The sequence below is a fragment of the Rhipicephalus microplus genome, chromosome 2, assembly GCF_043290135.1.
Source record: "Rhipicephalus microplus isolate Deutch F79 chromosome 2, USDA_Rmic, whole genome shotgun sequence".
NCBI lineage: Eukaryota > Metazoa > Arthropoda > Arachnida > Ixodida > Ixodidae > Rhipicephalus > Rhipicephalus microplus.
This window is the reverse complement of record NC_134701.1, coordinates 239,076,379-239,095,299: the sequence shown is the minus strand read 5'-3', so window position 1 is coordinate 239,095,299 and position 18,921 is coordinate 239,076,379. Positions and strand designations below refer to the sequence as shown.

Below are 18,921 nucleotides of genomic sequence, written 5' to 3'. Positions count from 1 at the left end.
CTCAACAGTAGCTCACGAGGAATGGGGGTAAGGAGGGATTAAAAGGATAGGTAGGAATTCAAGGTATAGAGACAGAGAGATAAGACGGACAGGATGAGAGAGAGGTGCAGGGACAGCCACATACGGAAGTAAGGAGAGGATAGGAAAGATGGACATGGTCGCAGAAGTCCGAGGACGGGGCACCACTCAGCGAGAGCTCTTGTCGGCGTCAGGAGATGGCGTAGGGCGAGCCCAGTCGGCCAGAGCTGCGCTGTCGTCGGAGATCGCGGGGGCACAACCGGTCGGCACGACATCCAGCGAGCGAGTGTAGATCTACGGGCGCCGCGTCGTTGGCGTAGAACTTCCATCGCTTCGTGGTCTTCCCGCAGTAACCGCTGGCTTTGCCGTTCCCTCGTAGTCTCCCGTTTTATGTATACTCGGAGGGGGGGGGGGAGTCTTGCTTTTAGAAATGAATAGCGCTAAATCGTACAAGGCAAAGAAGACACACAGAAGTACAGGACAGGTGGTGGTACACTGGTAACTCGGGGTCCTCCGCTCGCCTTCGTTGCTTCGCAGCCACTTGTTGCTCTACCTGTTGCCTTCTTCAGCGGTCAGTAGTGGGATATACCCAATTTCTCCAATACACAACCGTTTACGATGATTATAGTTTTCTGGTGGGCTGCATGGCGCCACATACTCGTTAAAATGACGATAGCTGTCCGTAATTGACTCACAAAGGACGATTTGCTGAACGGCTTAGATGTCTAAAGCTTTTTTGTGCCGTTCAGCCCTTTGCACGTTGGTGTGGTGTGATACCAGGATATCTTTGAAGTGTTTCGTGCGCCGCTCTTCTCAGTGTTTTCTTTTCGTATTCATATTCGTTCTTGCGTGCTCTAGATTGTTGAAATCGAGAAGTACTGCTGACTGAGTGAGTTGGTGCATGATAAAATGATATTAGTTTAGCGCAGCTCAGTTTGGGCCGCAGTCGTAACTAGTTGGCACGGGAAATTATTGAGGCGAACGCTATCGCAAAATGTGCGAAGCTGTGTGTGAGTACGCCGTCTGTGGCCTTGTCTCAAAAAGAGCTCAATTTTCCGAAGGGCTTGCTGTGAAGCATTGATATATAATTGTTAATTTGAAATCAGATCACAACTAGGTTTCCTTGATAGTGTGCTGTGCCACACGTGTACGGTTTTGTCATGTGTGTGGCGTCACGTGGAATGAGCTATAACGTGTTCTAAGGGTACGCAATAAACAAAATTAGGAAGTTAGCGCTCATACTGTCGTCTGTCTTTCTCCTTCTTGACTGCATAGTATCTTTCCTTCACGCTCAAACTGAGCTGCGCTAAAGCAATATCATTTTATGTTGTGATTACCATACATAATGAAAACTTTTGTAACTGAACAGTGGGGAGGATGACAGTTGCCCTATTCTGTAGTCGGTGAGTTTTGTTATCCTAAGCACGGAACAGGCGATATTTTCGAGCGTGCTTACTCGCCATTCGTTTTTTTTTAGTTTTGTTCACTCGTGACCTTGACTTCGTTATATTGACTTTCAGAAGTCGCACTTAATGGTAGCCTGCTGGCTGAGCGCGACACTGCATCGTCGCTTCGTGCGCAGCCTTGCATCAGCTATAGGGACGCGCAACGTCCATGCCTCAGGTCGCAAGAGTGTTCGTCGAGCACCGCGTCTTTCCGTGACACGACATCGTTGCCGCCAACGCGACCTTTATCTGGCTTCCTCCCCGAAGAGCAGCGTGCGTGGTTCCATTTGGCCCGTCTATTCTTTGGTGGTGCCCCTACCGCGACGCAACTCATTTTCGATCGCGAGAAAGAAAAAAAACGCGCATCGATTGCTCTTCGGGTTCGCTGCCACTGTCTTCTTGGCGATCGAGTATTCATTAGCAAATCTTGACTGGCGCCCGCGAGGCGAGCTATAGGTGCCGAATAGACCACCTCACGCGACCCGCTGGCACTTTTGTCTTCTCCGTATGTGCTTACTTGTGTCGGCCCGTTTCCGTGTGGCGCCCGAAGAGTCGATGGCACGCTCAACCTCGGACGTAACGCTGGAAACGTTATGTGACGGCAAGATGCCTGCCCAAAAGCGTCATCTCAGCTGTGACTCGTAGTTCCTTGTGCACGACAAGTTGTGATAATGCGAACGCCTAGCAAAAGCTCATTTTAAGCTTCATCATAAGCACTAACTTAACAGTGCGTGCGTGGTACGTAAACTATAATAGTTATAACTTACTTCTACACAACTATGGAGCCTAACGTTTAACATTAACGTCCTTTTGATCGCACGAGCTCCTAAATATTTTTTATTTGGCATTTCTCCGAAGTGCACTTGGGAAATTTTCGCTATTCCGTTATTTCAGTAGTTGATTTAAGCTTGTTGTGCTTCAGGGTAGTACGCATAATTATCCCGCGTTCTTTTGCTTTTCACTCTGGTGCACACACACGTGCACCCGTGTGCATGCTCACTTGAAGTTTTGGTTCATTATTTCTAACAAGCATGCATGGTGGCATAAGTAAGCCGCTGAGCACCCAGTTACCGTTGCTATGAGAAACGGAGTGGTTAGGCGTTGATTTCGATGGCAACATAAGCAAAAAAAAAAAAAAAAAAACAGTGGAAGACGAGGGCTATATCATTGGTGACGATATGACACTGACAGGGCTTGACCTCCCGTTCCTGACGGGACATTATCCAGACAAGTAGCAACACCCTGTACCGGACGCATAAATAAAGTTCTCTTCATCCATCCATCTGATCGACAAAACTGATGTCGCCTTCTCGTCTTTCCTTTCAGTTTTGCATTGCGCTCGTATCGCCGCGTCCACTCTGAAAAGGAAATACTTGTTTAGTCATAAAATCTGTGGGAGCATTCGACAGCCACATAATACTTCAAGTCGGCGGCCTTCCCTCCGTGGGCTCTCTTTGTTCGCTCTATGAATAAGCTCTGGTCGCGTGATGAAATCGAAATGCAGCGAGCGTCATGCGCTGACCCGAATTCGATATGCACGTCAATGCTCTGAAGCTGCAGCCGCTGAAAAATATGTGTACCGAGTGTACATCCTCCGTATGGACATGTAGCTGCATGGGAGGGCGCATTTGACGATGGTCGTAACGCAACTGTGTCCTATATGCACGAGTCGCCTGCTTGCGATCGAAATGCCATCTGCAGGCGTGCCCTAGGGCGGAGTGGGTTCCATTTAAAAGCGCCCAAGCAAAACATTGTACTCGTCTCCCTCTTCACCCCCCCTCTTTTTTTTTATACTTCATTGACCTCGATCACATGTGTCTGTTCTGAGATGACGATACGCTAATTAACTGTTAAAAATCTCTTTTTTCAGGCTTCATGTGTTTTGTTTCTAATTTATTAGGACTGTTATTAGGGGGGGGGCGGTGTTGAGAAGCATAAAAGGAACGTCAGGGATTTAACCAGGACTAAGTAGGTGTACGTGTATGTGTACGTTTGCGGGCGTTTGTATGTACTATATGCATGCGTGTGGCCCCGCCGCTGCGCTCTAGTGGCTAAGGTACTCGTCTGCTGACCCGCAGGTCGCGGGAACGAATCCCGGCTGCGGCTGCTGCATTTCCGATGGAGGCGGAAATGTTGTAGGCCCGTGTGCTCAGATTAGGGTGCATGTTAAAGAACCCCAGGTGGTCAAAATTTCCGGAGCCCTGCACTACGGCGTCTCTCATATTCATATGATGGTTTTGGGACGTCAAACCCCACAAGTCAATCAATCAATTGTGCATGCGTGTGTTTGTTAACTCGTCAAATCGAGAACGATTGCGTCCTCCACGCTTGAGAGATATAGAATTAAGAGTTTTCGAATAGCGTACGCTAAGTTAGCAGGCTTTGTGGTCACATGCTATTTCCATCACTTAGCGGGAGACCGCAGACTGTTAGCGTACGATGCATGCGCAGGGACGCAAAATGCCAATGCGAAGACTTGTGTACGCTAATTCGAAAACTCCCTTATAGCGTTCGGGAAGCTTGCGCGCGTGTAGCGTTAGCGTTCGTCACGCAGCGGGAGCCCGCAAGAGATGAGCGTACGGCGCATGCACAACGAGAACACAAATCTTTGCGTTGGACTGTTCTAAAACTGTATCCGCTGCGGTAGCGTGGCGGCTATGTCGTTTCGTGCTTCTGGTCTCGTGGTAGCGGGTTTGAGTAATATATGCAGCCAGACACGCACCGCCGCATTCTGGTCGATCAGCCGCCTGTCTTGCGGGTCGACCGTCGTTGCACCCGAAACGACACCGGTCGACGTGCCTCAGAAAGGCGGGGTTCGGCCGCGTAGGAGTGAGTATATGAGCCGCCGTCAACTGCACCCTCCTCTTCGCGTCAAGGACCGACGAGTCTTGGGAAACGGCTCCTGCGAAGGCTTCGTTCAACGTGGGCTACTTTGCCACGCAACCTCCATCAAGTTTGTTGGTACTCGCGCTCACTTTCTTTTGCCTAATCTTCACACTTACGTGCAACCCGACGACAAACCCTTGGGGATTTGATGAAAGCATTTACATGGTGTGCATATGGCTTAGGGAAGATGACGCCATGGACGAGACAATTCATGAACGATGAACAGGAAAAAAAATCACAGCAGATCCACGAGGTGAATGATGACGAGTGGGGTGAAGCGGACGGATGGACGAATGAGTAGACGCACAGACGGACGGGTGCACGGATGGACGGACGCACGGAAGCATGGACGGACTGACAAACACTTCGTCCCCGTCATCATCAGTCACTCCATGGATATGCTGTGGCACCGTTTTGATTGACGTGCAATGAAATGCAACTGGCTACTACCACTATACGATGACACGGCACATACGACCCACAGCGCAAGGGGCTTCGCCCCTAAAATCTGGCTTCTGCATTAGCCCTCATGAGATTTAAACCTATAAGTGAGTCTACTCAGTTGGCGTTCATGATTGCATTACACTTAGCATTACAGTGAATGAAAAAAAGAGGAAAAATGAAAGAGGCGGAGGAGGGATGAAGGAGGAAGAACCGGGAGGTTAGCCATTTCTGACAGAAACGAGAGAACCAACGCAGATAACAAATGTGGTGATTGATTGATATATAGGGTTTAACGTCCCCAAACCACTATATGAGTATGAGAGACACGTAAGTGGAGGGCTCCGGAAATTTCGACAACCTGGGGTTCTTTAACGTGCGCCCAAATCTGAGCACACGGGCCTACAACATTTCCGCCTCCATCGGAAATGCAGCCGCCGCAGCCGGGATTCGATCCCGCGATCTGCGGGTGAGCAGCCGAGTACCTTAGCTACTAGACCACCGTGGCGGGGCAAGAAATGTGGTGAGCCATATAATACGTCTTCTTTTCTCACTTTTTTTTTGTCCTTTGTGGCGTCTTCGGTTAACGAATGAACCCGCAAGAAACAACACAATAAAATTCAACGTCCCATTCCGACGATGAATCACGAGGCCGACGAGCTACGTCGCACGCGTCATTGATAACAAATAATAGTTCCAAAACGAATAAACTTCCTCGACGTTACCATCTGTGCTCCACTAAACATAATCGTGTTTTTTTTTTTATTAGCTCGTTACCCCGTTGTGCTGAAATGGGCTCAGGCAGTGGAAAATTGGGCCAAGGTCATTGTGAATATGCAGAGTGAGCTGGTGCTTGCGAGATAAAAGGCTCTTCCTTCTAATGTATGTCACAATTTGAACCATATTACCCTTTTGGAAAAGATACTGTTTATTTTAATATGAGCCGCAGTTTCAACCGTGATGCTAGTTTTACAAAACGAATCTCTCTCTTTTAATGTAAGTCACAGTTTGTATCGTAACATTCAATTAATAATGGCGAAAAAAAAAAGGCTGTGTGAAAAATACCAGGCTTCAGACACCCTGTCCACATTCTGCTTCACTCCCCTTTGCCTCGCTAGCGCTGTGTGCTCTCTGGCAGGACGATCAGCCAGCCGTCCCCAGCCGCAGACAATGACGACACAGCGCATTAGGAACGGCGCGCCACCAGAACCCCGTAGCGGCAGATCCACTGCTTTTCGCATGGGCCAGCCTGCGTAATAGTTGGGCGCCTCAATGGCAGTAGCCGCACAAGTGTCTCCTCTACTGCTCAGCGCCAACTAAGAAAAAAACAATAAAACAGGCAAACGTTACACTGTATGACACACAGTCGCGAAGCCCGCACGAATCATTGACCACCGCTAAACCTTGCGCAATCTTTACGCAGTCCGCGTTCATCCTGGCGGGTTTACTGGCCTCGAAACTTTAAAGAAAGTTTCGACCGGCTGTTTCCCAAACACCGAGTTGGTGAACTTCGCTCATCCTAAAACGAGTTCTGTTCTTATATTTTTCTTCTTGATATTATATTTATTTTTATTTTCTAAACTTTACGACAGACGGAAAAATTAAAGGAAGGACGTGAGTCGCAGCAAAGTCAGTCCACATCGCACTGATGCCCTTAGACGGAAGTTCCGCTTTCGTGCACCACAATTGACTCGGGAAAGAGATGTAAGCTTACCGAATGAATACCGAACAATGGAGCATGGAGTCTCCGAGAATGTTCGAAAGTCGTGCAGTTGTCGAGGCTGACGTCAGCTGAACGTTTCGTACTTTTCGCTTTAATATTTTTTTCTCGCTGCATGTCAAAGCTCCTGAATATGCAAAGTCGGTCTGCGAAAAGAGCCCTGATCCTTACCCGATGACATGGCATTATACTTGAGGGGGCTTTAGGCTGGCAATTTATTCTTCATTTAAGCCACATATGGGCAGTAAGGGAGGAGAGTGGGGGGTAACTGTCGACGCTATTACTCTTGCCGCGCACAATACAGCGACAATGCTGCACACGCTGGCCTGGGCACCCAATACTGAAGGCGCGTCGCCGAAGCGAGGCGAGAAGGGCGACTGACATTTTAAAATTGTTCTAAGTGTCGAACGTGGTCGTGCTCAAAAGGAGCGGGGCAGAAAGGCTGCGCCAAACACAAAAGAATGCCGAGGCCGCTTTTAAATTGAAGTTACCGATCTCGCGAGGTTTCGGGCGCGGCGCGCTTAATATGCGTGCGACGCCTATGCGACCCGAGTCACTGCATCTGTATGACAAAAGCCGGTGGACGCCACATTTGGTTTTTGTATTCGACATTCTTTGCCTGAAATGTTCGGGACTATCCGTATACCTTCCGCGCCAATATCATGTCGTGTGTGTATTACTCGCGATGCTGCTGCCACTCTCTTGCCCTCCGGCGTTTGTGCTGCCTTCACCTATCACCTTTGCAAAATAAAGGCCACCTGTTGCCCCACGGTTTGATAAGCTGCAGCCTTTCAGGTCTGCGGCTTGCCTTAATTAGCTTCGCTCGACGTATATGCTTGTAGTTTTGACCTATGAAAGCAAGACAGTCATGCGCGGCTCCTGGCACAAAACAAGGCATGAACTACTGTTCTAGCGTTCCACTGTTTCTTTCTCTTCCCTTCTTTCTGGTTTGATTGGGTATACACCACACGAATTTTGCTTTTTTTTCTTTGGTGTTTTTTTCGATGCGATGTATTTATATCAAGTGCAAGAAAGAGCACTATTGGCTGTCCCAAGAAAGCAATAAAAAACACAAAACATACATATTTGTTTACACCATGTCTCGCGAGTTACGCAAGTAAACGGAGGGACGCCGCTGACTGCCTCATGAGCAGGGACCGCGTCACAATGCATAGGTATGCCGTCAGTACCGCCTGAATGTTATACCACATCAATAAAGATTATTGTAGTTGACTAACATTGCGTTATTTGCGTATTCAATCACTGGGCAGGCTTACTGAAGAAACACTTCCTAGGAACTTCCTCATCCCTATAGCATGCCAATCCTTATAGACTGGTCAAAATCTCTGCCTTTTTTTTCTATCCTGTTCCTTCCTTCTTTGCTTCCTTGCTAGGAAGAAAGGAAGGGACGGTACTACGGGGAGCTTGATCAGTTCTCCGACCTGCTGGCTACCTTGTGCTGGGGAGGTAGGATAAGGAAAAAAGACTATCGTCTTTCACCCTTTCGGCCCTGGAATTTTTTCATCACACCTACAATTTTTTCAACATAATATTCCGCTTATCTACATGATAAGCAAGTGTTATTCACTGAAAAAACATGCGTGGTTAGCTTAATGTAAAGTTTGGAACCATGTCCTAAGTGAGGAGGACATCAGGGCCCAATGGGTGCAATGGAGGCAGAAGCGATTCTTAGTGTAATGATTTATTTTCATCAGAAACATCACTGAAATCAGTCGACGGCTTCTCAAAAGCTTTCCGGCGCCACGTTGTTTCTTTACACGCCTGTTCCTCATCCGACTCATCTGGCACTTCCCGCGTTTCTAGGACGCAGTCATCGCTCCCAGCCTCTTGTTTGTTTGTTTGTTTCCTTGGGATGATGGCTCATACCCACTCAGGGGGATTGGCCAAGAAAGCGTAGTGCATTTTTTCTGTGAGGATTATAACTATGTGTAAAAATGAATTTGTATTATAATACGGCTAATGTAACGAAAACCACATAAAAAGGGAGCAAACGAAAAAAAAAGTGGAAAAGTCAATTAGACCAACTTTGAGATTTCAGGTGTTGTGAATACCATTCAGCTGCGTTTACTTCACCTCACCATTTAGATGTCTGAATGTTTTAGATACTAAATAATAATTGTTCATAAATGAAGTCATCGTCTTCCTCATCTTCACTATCCCCGTCGTGTGATAGGTTGTCATTGTCCAACTGGGTGAACATTTGATCCGCGTACTTGAGCGGCACTAGTCGGAGCCTACGGGCTCTCGTCCCCGAGCAGAAAAACTGAGGTGTCATTCCAGCACCGGAAAAATAGACAAAAACAGCTGTACAGCCATGAGACGCCACACCATCACCAGCGAAACGTGGCAACCATCGAGCCCTCATGTACTCAAATGAGGACAGATGCTCTTATACCCGCGATCACTAAAATACACATTTACTGAGAATGCCTGCAGTGATTATATGTTCTACATGGAGTTAAAAACATTCTGTTAAATTTTTATTGTGACATGAACAGCGACTTACGAGTAAAAAAATATCAATATGCACACTTACTTGGCTCAGCGTCTACTTTGTCGTCTTTAATCTTTGTTGTTCGTCACTGCTGCTCTGATGAACGCGACAGTGCGAGAACTGATGTCGATGCCATTGGGGATACTTTGCGGGCTACACAAGGTAGGTTTTAGTTTCTCTCTTTTTCTTTAATGGCATTTAAAAATGCCAACACCTTTTTTGTTCCTGTCCTCGTTTGAGGACGCCAGGGCCCAAAGGGTTAAAACAAAAGGAGATGTCGCAAAAGTAAGGAAAGACGAGGGGAAAAAGAGTATCGGGAAAATGAAAGGAGAATGTGACTTCTTAGTGTCAGTTCTATAAGACAGGTGGTCCGAATTGTGACAACGCTTTCAAAGCCTTCTGTACTTAGGACAGTCTCTGGCGAACCCATCATATGTACTGGATAAGCTGGGTGCCTTTGCCTACGCCGAGTTTACTTGTATCCAAACTGTCTAGCTGTTGCCAAATAAGCACGTCGGAAATGAAGGCAATGCTCGGGGGGGCACGCCGGCGGAGATTACTTTATAGCGAGGCGAGAGAAAACAAACACGCCGGTCAGCGTGCTCAGCACGCTTACCCTCTCAGGCACATACACATGCACGCATGCACGCCGTACACACAGAAGCACGTATGTTTACAGCCGGCAAACTGTCGCTGCTATCGTGCGAAGTCACGCAGCGGGGTCGCCCGGCAGTTGACACACGAGTGAGTTAATGAACGCCGAGACCGACTGCTCCCGACACGTCGTCCATTTTGCCCGTCTCGGAGATCGATGCCTCGACATTGACGAACGGTTCACCGAGCAGGACCTACTCCATCACGTTACTACGGAATGTCTCTTTTCCCGCCGATGCGTGAGTATATACTGGATTTTTTAAAGTATATGTCGCCTTGAATATACTGTTACAACGACAGAAACAAAGGCATCGTGGCGAATCGGTTGCGGTGATTGTATTTCGACGTGGTAAAATGAGAGAGAACTCGCCTATACGCACATTTATGCGCGCGAAAACGACATGGCAAGGTCGTCATCCGGTTAGACCTATATTACGGTGTATTAATACACCACGTCCACGACGACGCACCTTCCATCAATCAGCAGGTTAGAAGGTTCGCGTAAGGAGGACGTCGCAGTAAGACGGAGACGTCGCCGTAACGGGGGGATCGCTTGTCAAATGAAGTGTCAGCTTAATGTATTGCGTGCGAACTCTTTTGCGCGCTATATGGGGTGCCCCTGAATGTCGCATCTGTGTGTGTACTGCGTGCGACAAAAGTTATAAATATCCAAACAGGGGCCATCCTTACTCTCGAAAAACTGTTATACTATAGTATGAATGGTAAATATATCGATACTGTGTGATCATTCTGTTGAACGTGTCATTATCGCAGGCAGTCTACCGCTGGCGAAAACGCTCACAAGAAAAAAATCACAGCATATCGATGGTGTGAATGATGATGAGTGGAGCGAAGCGTCCGTCCGTCCGTCCGTCCGTCTGTGCTTCCGTCCATGCTTCCGTCCGTCCGTACGTGTGCCTGTTTGCGACCTGTGACCTGCGAACACGAACCGCCACGGCCCTCCGCGCCTGCCGCTACACTTCGTCCATACCCCATCAATGATCCGACACGTACGGTGTCGATCCAGGAGACTGGGTGAGGCACTCGTTCCCCGCGCACCCAGACACAGCCCGCGCAGCAGCCAGTCGGAGAGTAGCAGTACGGCGCCATCTAGATATGCTCACTGAATTGCAGTTTGTATGTAGTTCTAGGGTGCCTTGATGCCCGCGCGCTCCGCTGAGGGTGAGGACAGCCGCGTCGTCTGCTACGACCGCCGCCATTGCGCCTCCCCACCACAACTCGACCGTATGCGAAGCCCGCTACGCAACGCTCGTGTGGTGCCCTGATACGCCCGGAAACATGTGCAAGCTAGCGAGCTTTTCTTCTTATTGAAGCTCGGACATCTTTTAGAGTTAATTTTGCCTGAATGCATGCAGGGAGCGCATATTTCATGTAAGCTGACGGCTTGCGCATGATTTATGCGCTAGAGGCAGACGCTGACTCTTTCATGTTGAAAACAAATTCCTACGCTGGTTAACACAGAGGGGATTCTAAATTTATATCGGTGGTGTCGTTTATATGCTTTCTTTGCTAGTGTTAATTATTATCTGAGGCTTTTAGGTTCTAAAATGACGCCTGATTGCAGGACTGCAGCAATTTTGACAATCAGTTTTTTTTTTGCCTCCACTGACCCAGTACATGGGTGTCCTCTGGTGTTTTACGTTATTCAAAATGAGACCGCCGTGGCCTAGATCGGAAGCGCGAGCCTCGCGTCAGCAACCGAGCACCGTGCCCACGGTACCACTGAGGCGGACGCCTTTCTTATTGCCTTAACTATTTCTCCACGATCTTCTCATCGCACAACTTGACTTGTTTTTTTTGTTTTTTTGCGACATAGCGTGTTCATTCTACACAGCGGTGCCCCGTCTTGTCTTTATGCATCTTCTTTGTATGGACGCTTCGCGAGTACAGTTTGCATAAGCACTTGCGTATGATCCCTGATAGCTCACAGTATTAATAAATAAATTATTTACTTAAATATGAATGCGGGCTGAAAGAGTTTAAATACTGACGGTGTGTGTGTGTGTGTGCGCGTGTGTACACGCCTGCCGTTTCCCCTATTATCATCCAGTGTAGAAATAATTTATTTTTGTGCATTAATGCAGCGCTGCCAGAAGCAATTCAAATTATACGCTCCATGGCAGAATTCACTGAGTACTGTCACTAGTTGCTTCGCAGTGGTCGTAAATGATTAAATAAAACAACATCAATTGCGTAATGATTCGAGACAGGACGAAAAGAAAACTTGAAGTACAGGAACAATGAAAAAAATTTGAACTGCACACATTCTTACAAGGGTCATCACACCAGTATAGAAGGCGTACCTAAACCGAGGGAAAGATCGTAGAAAGAAAGAACCTGTGTGGCTTTGTAATGGTTTCGGCGCTCGAATGGTCGGTAATGGAATTCCGGCCGCAGTGGCCCCACTTCAATGGAGATGAAATGCCGGAGTTCTTAAACTTAGGTGCAAGTTACATAAAAACACCTGTTCAAAATTTCCGAAGTCCTCCAATGTATACCGCGTCTCTCGTGATCATATGGTGATTCCGGAACGTACACACACTCTTTAAACTTCAGTGGGTACGACACCACCGCTGCGCAAAGCTTTATTCCCACAAATGAATATTACGAAAAAAAAACAAGGATATCATCTGCAAAGAAACACGTGTAATGCATATTTAATAATAAAGTTCTCATCGCACATAGTGAAACCAAGAATGAAGGGCAGATACAGTACCAACCAAGAGCAGCAAGCAATGTTTACGAAGTGAAATACGCGATTCATGCACACGAGAATCAAGCATACAGCCGTCAGCGTGTCTGTTGCTTACACGAAATTGGTGCCGGTACAAATTATGCATGCGGAATACCGGCTGGAAACTTACGCTGTCAATGGATGATCTGCTTGTCGGATGCCATTTGTCATGTTTGATTTTAACTGTTGAAAAGGCCTTCATTTCGGGTCTCTTAGGAAACGATACAGCTTCCAGAGTTTTTGCAATGATTAGTGCCCTGCGGCACGCAATACCCGCTATGGTGACGGTAGCGAGCGCATTAAACCGGAGAAAAGCGAGCGCCAGCACAATTATTCGGGCGCAGCGAACACGCAGAAGTGACTGAGTGGAGTCAAAATGGCGGCCATGCCGCCGCTAAGGCCGAGAAGGCGGCACCTGCCCTTACAAAGGCTGACACCACTCTAAGCGGGGGCGCGCGCATCGAGGCCCTCTATATAGTTCTATCAGACAGCGCCAGCTATCATACTGTTCGGGAGATACTGATGGTTATGCCTGACGCGGGCAAGATTAGACTAAGAGGAGCTTCACCCCTCGAAGAAACGGTTAACACAAGTCATGGTTCTATACCGATGTGAAGTTGTACACATGTGACCTTATATGATAGATAATAACGTAAGAACAACGCGATGGACGTTTCCCGTGCTAGCGTGACGAAACACAAAGATTCACACGCGAGGACCACTTTTTATTTATTTTCGGAGTGTCTGGAACATTGTGACAAAAGCAGCGTTGCCAAGACACGAGTCGCGAAACGCCAAGAGCTGTATCTGTCTCGTGTTCTTACGGGCGCCGGGACGCTAAGCCGGCGATTGCGTCACCGTCTGTCCCGCTTGAGTGCTTCGTTGGATGGCAGGCGGCGAAGCGAGGAGAATTGGTCGCGAAAACATGCCGGCCATTTCGTAGCGTCCTCAAAAAAGTTAAACACAGGCGCCTTAAACAAAGGAAGCGTACAAGAACTCTAGCGGTGACCTTTACAAGAAGCACCCCGATTCTTGCAGAAGGTATTGAACTCAGCGTATATATGTATAGTACATGTGCATGAATGCTTGCATATTCACGGGCATGTGTACCAAGCAGTTAGTTGCCAGCGCGCACGCACGTAAACACCAACAAAAAGTTTTCAATTTTGCACGCACATATATACATAAACACTAAATGGGTAACTCCTCCCTAGAAAAAGATCTTGTTCTAAGGAGATGCTTGCTCTACCATGGGTGAAAGCGGAAAAGGGGAGAGGAGAAGAGGTAATACATGTTGTTGGGCTAGTTGGTTAATACATTTTGAAGACATGTTTATACCGCATGAGGAAGACAACACGTTAGACACATAGAACGGTCACACAACGATCACAGATTGACAAAAGAAGAAATTGTTGAAAAAATAGCTGCCCTCCCCCCCCCCATGCCCCTCGTGACACCACCTTTGCGCGACATCTACGCATGTGCGTGTCATAGTTGGAGCCGCTAATATTTTAGTTTTACAATACTCGACCTTTGAACGTTGCAGGTCATCAGCTTACGGCCGCCGATTGCGTGAGTTACACTTATTTCACTCTTACTAAGGGCCCACTTTCTTCAGCTTCATTGCGACACGAAAATCTTGGCAGTTTTCCGAGACTGACTCACGAAACGCTATCGAGCTGGAAGAACGAAATGGCCTACTAGCACACGGTCGCGTTTACTGGGGCGCGGCGTGGCCATTGAACCACGAGTTCCTGGGACAGCGTAACTGCAGTGCATCCTTAGCCAGTCTTCCCTCGCAATAAAAATGACATCTGGATACTGCATATATTTGCAAAATTATGCGGATCGACACGAGCTGACTATCATGCATCCATTTTAAGACATATCGAACGGCTCGAGTTTTTTTTTAATAAGCATTTCATCGCTGCCAAGTGCAAAGATCTGTAAATTTATTCGTTAGAGTGAGTTAGACGAACCAAAATAATCAACCAAATTTTTAGGTAAATGCTGAAAGACTGACTTGTTAGGTGGAACGTTTAGTACGTAGAAAATTGTCAAAAGTATTCCAGAAAATCTTGATTTCCGCCATATCTTTCCTCGCACCGCGCTTTAAGCATACTTTGTTAACTGAAAAGAAAGGAAGCAAGAAAAAGAGAGGGATTAAAAAGAAAAAAAAAGAAAAAAAGGAAGGACGACTCCACAGTTCAAAGAAAGAAACAAAGAAGAAAGAGCTTTTATTTTATTAATAGCACTTATTTAAGTGTCATTCGAAGATGCCTCACCTTTTGATGGAGTTATCTGTGATAGGAAGTGGAATTTCCTCTGCTTTTTACGCTCCACGGAGAAGGTAGTGGCAAGAATGCAGTGGTCACTCCCTAGATCTACAGCAAGGTTCATCCACTGGGCCTTCTCGATGTTCCTTACAAATGTAAGGTCCAGGGTGGAATCCCTGCAGCAAGATGTACCAAGCCTTGTTGGTAGGCTGGGGTCTGTGATTAGGGTGAGATCAAGTTCACTGGCCCTTTGCCAAAGTCGATTTCCTTTCCCAGTGTTGTACTTGTAACCCCATGTATGATGAGGGGCGTTGCAATCACCTGCTATGATGAGTGGACATTCCCAGGTGATATTAACAGCTTTCTTTAGAACCATCTTGAACCCTTGCTTTTAGTCCTTTGCACTGCTGTATATATTAAGAATGAAAATGCTCTGACGGTTGCTGGTACCTGGCACGATCTCTACCATGACGTGTTCCAAACGGCCTGCTTCTATCTTGAGGTCGTGGGTTACGTGCGTTAATTTGTTGCATACGAAGGTGCAGACTCCCCTCCCTTCAGTTTCCCCTATCACAGGCTGGAATCCAGGCAACGTTGCTTGCGGTGAAAGGGTCTCTTGTAATAATATAATATGAGGCTTTTCTTGGCTGCTCCTGATATACTGCTGTAGGGTTGCCTTCTATTTAAGGTAACCTCTACAGTTCCATTGCCAGATACGAAATGCTTCACGTAGCGCTGCCATCATGGTTATTACATGGGCGGCCAGAGCCTGATGCTGAACCTGTCGACAGGTTTGGTACCACTAGTATTGGTGGCCAAAGGGGCGAGTTTGGTGCATGAGGAGGCCTTGCTGTGTTGTGCAGATATGCTTCGACCTTTGTAATGCGCAAAGTCATATGCTCTTCCAGTGCCGCCACGCTTGAATGTAGCCTACCCATCTGCTCGCTAAGATTGGCTACTACTTTGCTGAGCGTGTCAAAGACCTCTTTCATATCTGACATGGTCGTTTGGTTGGCTTCCACGTGTTCTGCCATGACTGCCCTCTTTTTTGTGGTTCTCGAGTCCCCCACGTTTTCAGCCACAGGGACATGAACTGGCTGAGGCATTGGCTGTGAAGACGGCGCGCTGGTTAGCTAGTGAGAAGAATTTTTATTTCCTTTAACTCAGCTGATAGCCTCTCATTCGAATTTGTAAGTTTCGCGTTTTCTTGCTCTAGCTGTGCGATTCTATCATGCTCTGGCAGCTTACCTGTCATCACCTCTGCCGCGCCGTTGCGCACTCGCTCAGTCCAGCTGCCTTTCAATGTAATGACAGGCATCCTCCCCGGGTGTGAAGCCATGATCTCGAACTGAACGCCAGGCAGCTGGCTATTCGGGTGCCGCCCAGGCTGATCCCGACCCTGATGGTGACCTTGAGAACTCGAGCACCCCCGTAATTGGGAGCGGGCCTTGGCTCTAGAGTCTCTTCTGGAACGCGACCTCCCCTTGGAGTGGGGCCTCTTTTCCTGTTCTTGTATAGTCTGGATGCTCTGGGTCCCGTAGGCTGGAATAAGCTGCTTGTCGTTGATGTCTGGATTCGATGTGATTGATGCGTCCAGGGCTTCTGCGGCTGCTCGTGATCTTTTCCAACGTCTGCGTCTGACGACGTATGGCACTAAGAACCTGTTCTTGCACTCATTGTATGCCGTGGGATGGTGACCGTCGCACAGCCTGCATCTTGGATTGAACTGGTGCAGGCTATCCGGGTTCTTGATCTCGCAGCCTCTGCAGATTGTTTCAGCTGGGTTCGGACAGACGTCAGACCGATGTCCCAGCTTTCCACAGACGTAACAAATATCGATGTTCTTGTGGTAAAGGGAGCACTGCAAAAGTGAAGGTCCATATCTCACAAATCTGGGCACATTGTGTCCTTCGAACGCTATGATGATTGTCCCGGTGTCCTTGATTCTCTTGGCCTGCAGCGCGAGCGGGTTGTTCGCGTTCACAATCTTTCGGGTCAAAATGTCTTGAGTATCGCTTACGGGAATCCCGTGAATCACTCCTTTACAAGTATCGTGGGTGCCGTGGCGTACGCGCTAACCTCGAAAACTTTGCCTCCAATGTCAATTTGCTTGACCTTGAGGTATCTTGAAGCTCTGTCTTGGTCCGGAGTGCTCGCCACCATAATGTTCTGCTGCAAGTTGGAACATATGATGTCCTGCATGGCCTCCTCCTTTTTGACGCCAGCCGCCAGTACTATCGCGTCTGCCCAACACCACCTAGACTATTCAGTAGTCTAGGTGGTGTTGGTCTGCCACGGCTCCAGTGCCAATTCTCGAGATATTTAATCCTTGACGTGGTCGTAGCAGAATTTTGCTAAGTCCTTGGGTATTGGCGGCATGCGTCCAGCTCGCACGATTGTATGCTTGGTATCATACCTACTACGACTGGCTCGAGCGTCTCCCGCAACGCCAGCCTTGGTCGAACCCTTGGTAGCAGGAACGCTAACCGCGGCTTGCTTATTCCTTGAGCGTCTCGTTTCGGCTTCCTTCCAACCCATGCCTTCCGTGCAATCCTCTGGAGAGATGCCCTCTCCATCTACTTGGTATTCTATTCTCAGTTGCAGGTCCTGGAACGCGCAGAGCGTTGAGTCACGTTGGCGCCGGGTCGGCGCATCGGCGACAATCGCCTCCTTGGTTTTTAGGCTTAAATCCCCTGGTGGCGTTCCCGTGTAAAAATGACCCAAAAACGGTTTAAAAGTCCACTCCCCAGCACAAAGGTAGTATCTGCTGATTTCTTGAGAACTTGGACACACGATGGGACTGAAAACTCGGCGACAAATTCGGGAATACCACAGTAAAGCATTCTTGAAAGCAGGAGACGATCTTTGCGCGTCCGCACTGGTCGGCACCTAGAGCGTCTCCCACCGATCATTGCACTTGCTCAGCGTTATAGCGATTTTCTGTCATCATTTTCCAGAGACGAATTTCTACTTGCGTTAGCCTTTTTGCAACAAAACTAAGGTGATAACATGCCGGTTGATAGACATTTCTAAGATCTATCAAACAGGTCATTCAAGTTACATTATATATGCTGCGCTAAATTTCAAATCCCGAGTAAGAATACAGCGCAATAGACCTTTCCCGAGTTACTGAGTCTTGAAGCATGGACTACAACATTTTGTTTAGAAAAAAATATGGTGCGCTGGATTTTTATCTGTACAAGACAAAAAGAAAATTTTAAAGCTTATTTCAATTTTTTTTGCACCTTCGCGTTCTTTAATGGCATAACCGACGCCCCATCTACGTTGTCTCTACAATCGGGTGATCCAGAGCAGACTGACGAGAAAAATAATAACAGAATCACTCAAAAGAAACTCATAGGGATGTTTTCTCTGCTGTGTGTGAGTACATAAGGGCAACAAAGAGATTACCCTGTTAGCCTATTGTTTTATTTACGGCTACGAGACTACCTGAATGCCTGACTTAGCACACTTGATGACCCTGCCGCCCGGTTCTTGGCCGATCCCCCTTTGTGGGCGAGTGCAAGCAAAGCTGAAGGTTCATCATCATCATCTTCATCATCATCATCATCATCATCATCATATGTTACATGGGTCTCTGATCTACAAGCCTGGCTTGGAAAGACTTCTAGACTGCACGTTGCGCAATAAGGCAAGTGACAAAACCCACATTCACTCCTAGTAAACGTGTTATAGGAGCCTGAAAAGGGATAACTAATGTAACTATTGCAAACGCAATACCATTTATGTTGCAACGCCAGCAGTTGCCGAAGTGGACGCATAACAGCACGTGCATGCGTCTTCTCTCTCTTTGTTCTCTCTCTGCCCCCTTCCCCTCTTTCATGATATAAGTTTCAAGCCGTCAATAAACGCCGTCTTCTGCCTAGTGACACCGACTGGTTCATGTCTGAGGCGGCGTCTCTGCCGCCAACGTAACAGTGACGACGAGTTTATGCGACCCACCGAAAGCGCTTATGCCGACGCTAGCCCGGCGTCGCTGGCCCTTCAGCGCTCGCTATACGACAGGAGCTCTGCAACGATGACTCAGCGTGGAACCCAGTGACGACCATAGCACACAGGCTCCCGGAGTTCGACCAGGAAACAGATAAATGGAATGCTTATCTTGTAAAAGTTGAAGCATATTTTGAAGCCAAGCAAGTTACCGACGAAGTCAAGAAGAGGACGGTGCAGTCGCTTCGTTGGAGTCAAAG

The 18,921-nt window shown here is 47.7% G+C and overlaps 1 protein-coding gene across 2 annotated transcripts in view; it reads left to right on the top strand.

The window, feature by feature from the left end:
- Positions 1-18,921, top strand: part of rdgC (retinal degeneration C) — a 276,602-nt gene that overhangs the window by 76,332 nt on the left and 181,349 nt on the right. The window contains exon 1 of one of the 2 annotated variants that reach the window (XM_037421307.2): positions 9,669-9,918. The exons of the other annotated variant lie outside the window; for it this stretch is intronic. Coding sequence (XP_037277204.2) covers positions 9,897-9,918 — 22 coding nt within the window. The 5' untranslated portion in view covers positions 9,669-9,896. Of the gene's footprint in view, positions 1-9,668; positions 9,919-18,921 lie in introns of those variants that run through there. 2 annotated transcript variants of the gene reach the window in all.